This window comes from Mesitornis unicolor, unplaced genomic scaffold (genome assembly GCF_000695765.1).
Source record: "Mesitornis unicolor isolate BGI_N332 unplaced genomic scaffold, ASM69576v1 Scaffold42091, whole genome shotgun sequence".
NCBI lineage: Eukaryota > Metazoa > Chordata > Aves > Mesitornithiformes > Mesitornithidae > Mesitornis > Mesitornis unicolor.
Genome location: NW_010163854.1, coordinates 1 through 10,702, shown reverse-complemented (window position 1 = coordinate 10,702; position 10,702 = coordinate 1). Strand labels below are relative to the sequence as shown.

The 10,702-nt window shown below is 44.1% G+C and overlaps 1 protein-coding gene across 1 annotated transcript; it reads left to right on the top strand.

Annotated features, from left to right (window-relative positions):
* Positions 1-554: 554 nt before the first annotated feature.
* SLC25A27 (solute carrier family 25, member 27) lies at positions 555-8,134 on the top strand (the record flags this gene model as incomplete). The annotated part of the gene is made up of 8 exons (XM_010194109.1): positions 555-746; positions 1,505-1,589; positions 3,391-3,513; positions 4,221-4,333; positions 5,479-5,563; positions 6,234-6,326; positions 6,630-6,732; positions 8,063-8,134. Coding segments are annotated over 8 exons (866 nt in total), but the record flags the coding sequence as incomplete, so codon positions are not given.
* Between the last annotated feature and the right edge of the window lie 2,568 nt (positions 8,135-10,702).

The following is a 10,702-nucleotide window of genomic DNA, read 5'->3' as shown; positions in this document are numbered from 1 at the left end:
TATTTGTGTCTGCATCACCAAAGCAGCATGTTTTAGGGTGGTTCGTAGGAGAGATACTTGCATGGGTGTCTGCACTACACGTTGGCCACTGTGGGGTTGTTCCTGACTCTGTAACGTGTGCCCGCACCATGCTGGGCAGAATTGGAGAAGCCACATGCTCGATAAGAGATTGGACTGATCTTTATTCAGGGAGAGTAAACTGGAACAGGATGTTTAATCCAGAGTCTCTTGGAAAGTACATGTATTGCGTAACAAATCTGCAAAAAAGAAATAAGGGAGAAAGACTTGGTGTCTGATGGGAATCTATTTTGGTTACTCCTGCCCAGAGCCACTTTTAACAGATCTGGACTTGAATCTCCTCCACATACCACCTGCACCCCTGTTTGGTACAGTCCCTGCTGCCTGCTGGTGCTTACACAGCCCCTTTGGCCGCCTCTAGGGGTCCCAGGCATCCCCCAGGGTCCCAATCTGATTGAGGCATAGATGTTACCAGTGTGGTGTCTCTCCCCGAGCTGCACCAATAGTGATGTTTGTTCCCTGCTCTTTATTTTCAGTGACATTTCCCCTGGACCTCACAAAAACCCGACTGCAGGTCCAAGGTGAAGCTGCCTCTCATCGCAATGGAGCTGCCGCCAGCCGGGCGGTCCCTTACCGTGGGATGCTGCGCACCGCAGCCGGCATCGTGCAAGAAGAGGGCATACGAAAGCTCTGGCAAGGAGCCACACCGGCCGTCTACCGCCACATAGGTGATTATCTGCTCATGATGAGATGAGTTTGAGTCCTGCCTTCTGTGGCCAGCAGCCTTTCGGAGTGAGCTTGCCATATCTTGTCCTTTAAATAGATCTGTGAAGATTTCTTCAGCTTACCCTGCAATCCCACTTATAAATATTTGGGATTCTGGTTCAATCCCTTCTCTTCCCTCTCTTGCCCATTTCCTTCACAGCCTTATTCTGGCTTTTGGTAGAACAGAGTATAATTTCGCTGTGGTCTTTGCAGGAAGGTCTTTGGTGCAAGGAAGCACTCAGAGTCCTCATAACAATAATTATCTGTTATTTGAGGGAAGTGGGATGGGCTGGGAAAGAAAGTTAAGGTTGCAGGTGCTAGGATGAAGAAATGCATTAGTGGTTTAGCCACAGGTAACAGCTTTCTGTCTTTTATTTGGAAATACAGTGACAGCAAAAAACCTCAAAAACACTTGTGGGAGGTTTTGTGCTTGGTGTCAGCTGAGAGGGAAGCAATGTGGTTGAGTCTCCTTAGAGTGTGGGTGTAAGCCATGCTGCCTCCTGGCAGATGAATGGCTCAGCCAGAGATTCTCTGATGCTAAAAAGTCCTGGCTCTTGTATTGCTAGCCAGGCAGCCCCCTCGCTTTCCCCATTTTGATCACCAACATGAGAGCAGTGACCAGCTGACCCAGACGAGCTCTGGAGTGTTTTACAACCACTCTCTTGATCTATCACAGCGTGTCCTCCTTGTCAGAATCATCTCCTGCGTTTGTTTTCCACAGTGTACTCTGGCGTTCGGATGGTTGCATATGAACATCTCCGTGACTCCGTGCTTGGCAGGTCTGAGGATGAAAGCTTTCCTTTCTGGTAATGTTGCATATTTATGAATTTGCCTCTTTATGGATTGCTCTTACTGTAGGAATCCTGCAGCCTTAAAAGCTGTCTTTTCTTCATGGCTTGCCTACCCTAAAGAGGCTAAATATAAGGTAGGTGTTTAAGGACCGATAAGGACTTTCTGATTTTAGTTCCAGAGCAGTATCTTTTCATTCAGTTGGCAACAGGACTAAGAAATATTGAAATAAATTTCTCAAAGAATTAACTAAGACTGTGATTATTCTAATAAAGATGCTTTACTAAAGAGATGGAGAAACATGATAACTGCATCGATAAGAGCCGCTGTCCTGGGCTGGCAGGAATTAGCCTGGATCAGAGTGGAGGCAGGGCAGCTTTGCCATGACTCAAGGTGTGTGATATACTGGCCGCTCTTTTATTTCTGCATGGGCCAGATGCTATTGGGACGCACAGGTGAGTCATGGCTGACTGTACAGCTGTGTGTGACGGCTGTCGGAGAAGCTGTGAGCAACTGCACAAACCCAACACCAGTGTGAGTGACTGTGACTGATCCTGCAGCTGCCTGGGTAATGCAAACCAGAGATTTCAGCTGAGTCAAGCTGGACTTGGAGCTTGGGTCCTGCTCAGCTCTGAGGTCACCCAAGAGCTTGATTAGACCCAGATGGGGTGAGGATACATTTCCAAAGGTATGGTGGATGTGTCAAAAATCCTCTGGAGCTTTGCAGAAAAGAAGTGAGGGGTGGCACATCTCAGATTTCCAGCTGCTGAAGGGATGGGTCCTGCTAGGTGTTGTGCAGCAGCAGGATGGCAACTGGTGGTGTATCTTAGCCCAAGAGATGGAAAGTTCCTGGCTACTGAAGAGGCAGATTGTGATGGGAAAAAAGCTGTTTTGTTCCTGTGTATATGACAGATGTCAGCCCAAGTTTAACCTGTGCATCCTTCCTGAGGAGACAAGTGAGCCCTATAAAAAGCAAATCCAAAGTCTTTGTTTTGCAAGTTTACTTCAGCAACAGTGAAATGTTACTCAGTCCCTTTTTTGACAATGCAAGTGGCGCACAGCCACAGAATTAACTCTTTGCCTGTGGGGAATGAAGCAGATTTTTCTGTAAGTTTTGCAAAATTTGGTGACTTCTAATTGTCAAATCCTTACTGTTAAAATGTCAGTCATGTACTTTTATAATCCCATACAGTATCATATCAAATGAATTAATTTACTCCAGAATCAAATCTTGGGTCCAAACTGTAACCTTTTAGGATGGGATTTATAAAATCTAATACACCTAAATTACTTGTCATGCCTGATGCTATGGGAAGGGGGAACTATGAATAATGCTGAAATTTCTGGTTCTACTAAAATAAGTAAAACCAGAAAATTAACAGAACTCATCTAGTAGCAATGGGAGATAAAGAAAAGTTTCATATATCAGCAAGCAGTTTAGAATTTCAGATTGGCATTCAGTTGTTATAATATATGGAGCACCTTCCCTTACTTGTGTACCTTGTCATCCTGTCTTTAAATGTTAAGTAAGAAGCATAATGTAACCTGGAGAGGGAGCAGAGCATCTTGGTGGTGTATAATAACTTGAGTTTTTCATCATATAAGTTGTAACCCTTCTTTAAATTGACAGAAGTATTGCTAACCACCTGAAGTTCCTGCAGCCGCCTCTTCTGTTACCTTAACTTTGGCTGTTAGTATAAGAAATAACCATTTACACTCAGTTCACCCGGGTTGTGCTACTGAACTCTTCAACTCGAGCACTGCAAGTTGTGAAGAGTTTCAGTGTATTCAGAGCACCTTTTTTCTCCTGTTTGGCAGGAAAGCTGTAGTTGGAGGCATGTCTGCGGGTGCCATCGGACAGTTTTTCGCCAGCCCAACGGATCTGGTGAAGGTGCAGATGCAGATGGAAGGAAAAAGGAAGTTGGAAGGAAAGCCGTTACGGTCGGTTCCTCTCAAAGCTGGTGGTTTTTTTCTTGTTAATTACTCTTTGGCCCAGGGTGTGGTTGTTTCTGTTCTAATGCAACCCCCTCTCCCCAGCTGCTCAGAGCCCTTTTTGAGGAAGAGCAGTGCCTGGGAGGCACATGATGCCTCTGGGCAGTGGAGAGGGTGAGGGTTCTGAGACCTCCTCCATATTACATTTATACTCGCCTTCCTTATTCTGATTTATTGGTCCCAGAGACCATAAACTCTCACCTACCCTGTCCATGCCAGTGCTCTGCCAAGGAGAAGGAAGGATGCTTTCTGAAGAAGGGAAGAAGGATGGGGGAAATGGCTTGTACTGGATGCACAGGCGCAGGGAAGGGCTGGGTCATCTGCAGACCAGGACACACTGCTCTTTGCACCCAAAACTGCTGGCATCCTTGGGTGTCTTGTACACTTAGCATTGCAACCCATTGCTGTGGGAGCAAAGGGTCGCCTGTCATTAGTGACCAGGTTCCTGCTTACCAGGGCAACCAGTATGTTTGGTAAAATATCATGGCATGAAAGTCAAAGATGGATCCAAAAATGGATCAAAAAATGGATCTGGAGGGCCAGATTTTCACAGGTATAAATTGCCTTTCCTATGTAAGGACCTGGCACAGCAAAGTGCTGGAATATGCGAAGATTTTTCCATAGCTGGGCTCTCTACTTACTCGTATTGATTTCAGGTTTCGAGGAGTGCACCATGCATTCATGAAGATCCTGTCAGAAGGAGGAATACGGGGGCTTTGGGCTGGATGGGTGCCAAATGTCCAGAGAGCTGCCCTGGTGAACATGGGAGGTAAATGTCATAACTTGGTCTTAAGGCCGCATCTAAGCTTTAAGGAGAGTTCAGCTGCTCCCCTGGTCTTCGTCTCTTGGTTATCTACACTGGGGACCTCTTTGAAACGCACTGCAAGGTGACTTCTGCCTTGAGTGTTTTGTTCCTGTGGAAATCAAGTCGTTTAAAAATAACAGCCAGGCTCCATTGAGATCCAGATCCTCAGGAATGTGTGGTGATGAGGCAGGTCTGAAGCCCAGCCAGGAAGCTGAGCCAGCACCAGGTCTGGTGAGGGTCACCAGGATCAGACACAGCTCAGTGATCACCAGCAGGTTGGTGGTGATAAGAAAGGTCCAAGGTTGAGGTAGGGAGATGGTCCAAGGGTCAGTGTCCAAATCAACAAGGTCCACAGCCCAGGCATGGTGTGATGGACCAGTAAAGGAATCACTGGATGGTTAACATTTGCAGCAGGAGCTGTTTAATAAGGGCTGTAAAATGACTACTATTAACTAAGGTACATCTCCGTACACAACGTTAACGTGCAGTCTCAGCATGTAAACTTAAACAAGCAAATTATTTTCCAAGTGGAGAATGATCTCCACTGGATACATTTGGACTGCAAATCACTATGAAGAGCTGGGAGCGTAATCCTCATTAGTAGACTGAGCTCTTAAGTTTTCAGGTCAGGACACTGGAAATGTAACCCCGATCTGTTAAAGTTCAGATCACTGTCTTTCATGCAGATGCCATAACTCACGTCTGCTTTCAGAAGAACATGACAGAACTCCCATGACATCATCTACTTTTTTTTACTAACATTTCTAACATTTTTGTAGTACTCGCACAGATGATGGAGAGGTGGAACTGTCCTTATCATGACATTCCTGGCTTTGGTTAATGAGTTATTTTGCAGAATTTTCCATTTGGAATGCATTTTATCATTTGCAGGGTGGATCAAGAAGATGGTAGTAGAGGGGAGCACGTACTCACCTGTCTAATGACAGAACTTAGGTGCCACAACCATCATCAGAAACCAGGGGCAGAGTGCTAGCCGTGCCAGTGGCTGGAAAGTTAGGTTTTGCCAAGCCTCCATTATGTCAGCAGTGAACAGCACGGACAGCATTTCCTTCTGACAATGCTGGTTTTTCTCATGATCCTCTTCACAGATCTGACCACTTATGACTCAGTGAAACACTTTCTGCTTCTGAACACGCCGCTGGTGGACAACAGTGTGACTCACAGTGTTGCCAGGTGCCGTATTCCCCCATTACCCCTCTTCTGCTTGTGGAGCATTGTCTTGCTCTGCATGACATCTCTGTGTCAGCAGAAATGTCTAGAAACCACCTTTGGTGGTGATGCTGCTGATAAAATGCACCTTTATACCTTTTCTTCTGCCTGAGAGGACATCATTGTACAAAAGACACAAAAGAAGGGATGCAACCATTGCTACAAAACTGCCCTCACTAGAAGTGCCTTGCTGATGCATTAAACCACCTTAGCTGTCATGTGTGAAAGTGCAGGAATTTTCACTTTACTAGAATTGCTGCTATTTTATCTAATGTAGTTTTAATTTTAGCAAACAGTAAGAATGAGCAGTATAACCACTGCAGAACAACTGCTTTTACTCCCTTAAATGATGAAGAAATCTGCTTTATATAAGTAATATAATAAATTGTGTATGTGGGTCCTTTATCCCTGCCTCAAAACTGCACACAGAGGTGAGGGCAGCTGGTGCTGGGAGACATCTGAGCAAGAGGAATACTAGCAAGCCTTCTCCCAAATCAAATTTATGTTAAATTATGGGGTACTACTCATGATTTTATGGTAGCTGTTGTAATAATAAATGAGAACTGGAATCATGATGTCTAAATTATCGTGATAAATCTTAGTTTCTTCTTTAAGTGTCTGTTGCTGTTGACAGTTGCTGCTCTGGCCTGGTAGCTGCTGTTCTGGGAACTCCTGCTGACGTGGTAAAAACCCGGATAATGAACCAGCCAAGAGATTCGCAGGGAAGGTACGGACACTTTGGAGACCACCTTTTTCAGTAGCAAAATGAAACTCTGAGTCTCACTGATTTCACTGGGAGTGAAGTGCTAAGTCACTAATTTGCTCTTCATTTGGATGATCATTTTATTGTTTTAATTTTGTATGTCCAGGGATGTTACTTAGTGGATTTCAGTTCTGATGAGACTCCAGTGAGCTTACAAAAGAGCTCTTGCTTGCACAGATTTATCTGTTACAGGTTATTTTTTTGTATGTGTGTTTAAATTGTGTATCTGCAGTCCTAACAGAATTTCTTCTCCTTGCACTTTGCCAGAGGTCTGCTGTATAAGTCTTCCATGGACTGCTTGATTCAGACTGTACAGGGCGAAGGGTTTATGTCTCTATACAAAGGCTTTATACCAACCTGGATGCGAATGGTAAGTGCCTTTTAACTCTCTTTACACGACAGTTGAACAACGTGGCATTAAAATATAAGGTGTTCTTTCTGTGTCAACACTTTTCCGAAACTATTTTTGTCTCTCCATTTATTTAATTGCATAATTGAATGTAGTGGATGACACAACTGCATGCAATGTCACTTCCCCCACATTGCCTCTTGCACCTCTTTAATTTGGAAAATGCTGTCCTGCTTAATTGCTAGTGATTTTTCTTGGTTGTTTTTTTTTATATAATTCAGGCTCCCTCCTTTCTCCCTTCCCCAAACTCTCTGATGTTCCCTTCTTACTCCCAGCCCTGGACTCCCTTTGCACCCCTCATACTTTTATTACTGCTCTCCTGATCTCTGAATTGCTTTATTACTCCTCCATGCCGGGTCTTGCTTTTGCCCCTCTTGTATTCCACCTGGTGGCTTTCTCCCACCTGCTGGGCTGCTAAAGCTACACCTGTACCATTAAGTCAAGCAGCAGCTGGAGCCTGGGAACTGGAACTTAGCTGTTAGTTTGGGCAAGGGACCATTCTCAATAGCAAATTTAAATGCAACTGCCTTATTTTTAAGTCTGTAAGAACTTAACAGTATGGCTATGTCTATGGCTTGAAGGTCTTGACACTTTAAATTACCAGATTGAACACTATGATCGAAGGCAAAAGCCTCCCTTCTCTAATTTAACTGAGTACAACAGTGGCCACAGCCTCTGGTAAGAGCAATTACTACAGGAAGGCTGTGCTCAGTCCCCTGAGCCAGAGCACATTCAGTATCGATGGGGTCTTTGCCAGTTTACTACTCATAATTTCCACAGAGCATACACCAACTTAGATTTCCCAAAGGCTTGTAATTTTGGGAATGTTTAATAGGTGTTTCAGAGGAGCAGGAAAAGGTATTTCCTAGGCACAAGGCAGCCTTTTGCAAAACACCAATCTATTGCTGTAGCAAAAATAATAATAAAAAAGCACATCTTAACTGAATGGGTGCAGAATATAAATTTTATGTAAGGAGAACTATGTAATTTTCTGATTAAGGTTTTAGAGCAAGTAAACTCTTTAAAAAATTTATAAAGCCTTCAGCCCAAAGTAGCCCTGAAGTATAAAGCATTTCAGGTCAAACATGGGTTGGCAAGCTGAAGAAAAAGTTTTAGGTGTGGCATGAAGCACTGGGTAGCCCTAACCATATGCAACACTACAGTTTTTGTATGAAAGATACGAGATTGAGCTTAAGAGTATGATTTTTAAGAGAAGACAGTTTAATCTAATGGGTTTATTTATTGGGTCCCTTCTGTTTTAAGCCTCTAACTTCAGTGTTTGCTTTCACAGGCTCCTTGGTCACTGGTATTCTGGCTTACATACGAACAAATCAGAAGGATCTGTGGAGTTAGCTCTTTTTAAAATCGTGAAACCACTTCAATATTCACAAACCAAAGAAGAATCAGAAAGCTGAACTTTCATTCCACAAGACATCCCCACCCCACAGTGAACCAATTCATTTGAGGAGACTGAGGGGAGACCTCATTCATGTTTATAAATATATAAAGGGTGAGTGTCACGAGGATGGAGCCAGGCTCTTCTCAGTGACAAACAATGATAAGAAAAGGGGTAACAGACACAAACTGGAACACAGGAGGTTCCACTTAAATTTGAGAAGAAACTTCTTCTCAGTGAGGGTGACAGAGCACTGGACCAGGCTGCCCAGAGAGGTTGTGGAGTCTCCTTCTCTGGAGACATTCAAAACCCGCCTGGACGCCTTCCTGTGTAACCTCATCTGGGTGTTCCTGCTCCGGCAGGGGGATTGGACTGGATGATCTTTTGAGGTCCCTTCCAATCCCTAACGTTCTGTGATTCTGTGATTTAGGAGATTAGGATCACATGTGTAGGTTGCTGCCTCAAATCCAGTCCCTACTGATGAGGAGTAGCCGTGACTGAAGGACACTATTTGCTTTGCAGACTGCTACATGGAATTTAAGTTATGCTTATAAAAGCTGATGCTTTCTGAAACAGTAAACAGAGGTAAAAAAAAGTCTTCCAAGCATGCAGAATATTTGCTTGTTTGATAATAGAGATGGTTGCTATTGTTAAGGACAAGAGCAGGTTGAACAATGCAGCACTGAACCTCTTCTGTGACTAAGCAGTCCATAAAATTAATTGAGAATTGTTGTTAGTATTACATCTGCATGCACATAAAGAACTACCTCTCATTAGTTTGATGCTTCAGCAAACCAAGCCTGCAGCGCTAGGAACTGAAAAAGACTAAAGCAGTTTACCCGATCTCAGATTTGCTTTGCAGAAAAGGTGGATGAGGTTGTGTTGGTCTTACTTCCCAGAGACTGCTTGACCTCTTCACTCAATCATTTGGGTGATATGCAGTCCCGTACCCAGGAAATCAAAAGCCTAGTTCACTCTGCCCCTCTCGAAGGGCTCATAATACACATGCTGTCCATAGGACTCAGTTGAACTGCTTGTCCTTTGAGAGTCTCAGTGTTGACGTGGCCAACTGGGTCATTAAGGTACCACTTTTCCATGGAAATAGACACTCTGCCCATTATACATGTAGGTGAAAAGATAATGTTCTCTTAAAAAACACAAAATGTTTGAATATGAGTGATTTATTTTGTTAAACGTAAAGCTTTCTAGATTTCATAGGAAAGAGGACTGCTGCTTTTTGCCACTAGGCAATCGGGAGACATAAATGCAGTATAAAAGCAGTCATAAAGTAGATAGAGCACAGCTGGCTTTGTTTTAGCAATATCTCTTAATGAAATGACTGCACAAAACTTAACTCTGAGTAAATACTCAGGATTTCTTCTAGACTAGTCTTTGCAAATAGTCTTTGCAAATTAAATAGAGTTTGGGAATTTTCTTGGCTTGCACTTGTACTTTTTGATTGTAATATAGGTCTGTTGTGGCTGTACCCATTTGGGTGTGAGATTCCAGCCTGGAAAAAATTCATCTCACCATTATTAAAGGGTCAGAAGTTTTTGTTCAGAAATACTGTTCTTTTTCTCGTCGTCAGCCTGAGAATCTAACCTGAGTTCTTTCCTTCTTGCACACCATCACCAGCAATTACAAGGCAGCAGTCAAAACTGCTTCTTCAGCTACATCCAGAGTAGTCCTGCCTGCAGTCCTGTTCCTCAGATAACCCTGATGACGGATATGCAGACGTACCTAATTTATTGAAATTTAAAAAGTAGTTTTAAAAATCTGGTAGTGAAACACTGTTTTAACTCAATAAAGCTCTGAGTGTGAAACACTAAAAAGATTTGTAACAGTGCTGATTCCTAGTATTTTGTATTAAAATAATAATTAACTTGAATAGCAAAACTTGCCACTTTCTGCATTACTTCTTAGTGTTTTCTAATTATTTCAAAACTTTTCAAGCAGAAGTTTCTGCCTTGTGAAGCACTTGGCCATATTTCGACTTACCAGCTTCAGTTTAAGAAGCCAAAAATTAGCATGAGGATGGCACTGAGGTTCCTTGGTTGGACAATCCCGTGGCCTGAGAGGGGCTTGCTGGAGTCCTGGGCCTTCCTCTTCCTCACACCTCCACTTGTGACCATTGTCCCTAAAGGCTGGAAGAGAGCCCCATCAAAACCCAAAGGGTCTGCTTGGGAAAAGGAGGGTGAAACCAGGGAGAAATCATGAGCTGAAATGGAGCAGTGTGGCAGAGGGGGCCACCAAGCTGGGCACTGCTCCTTCTTGAGGCCCTCAGAGATGGTGCTTGCCTGCGGCTGCCCCATCCACAGTCAGGAGAGCCCGGGACACGGCTGTCTTTCAGTCTTGTATCACTCTCCCCGTGCTGCAAATGGCTCAGGCAGCCAAGACTTGGTGGAGGCAGATGTCTCTGACCATGGTAGGGCTGGAGATGGAGGGCGCAGATCGGCTGGTGACAGGCACAGGGTGGCCTCCACCTCAGGATGTGACGGTGACAGGCGGGGCACAGCCCCACCTCGGGCGCTGAAG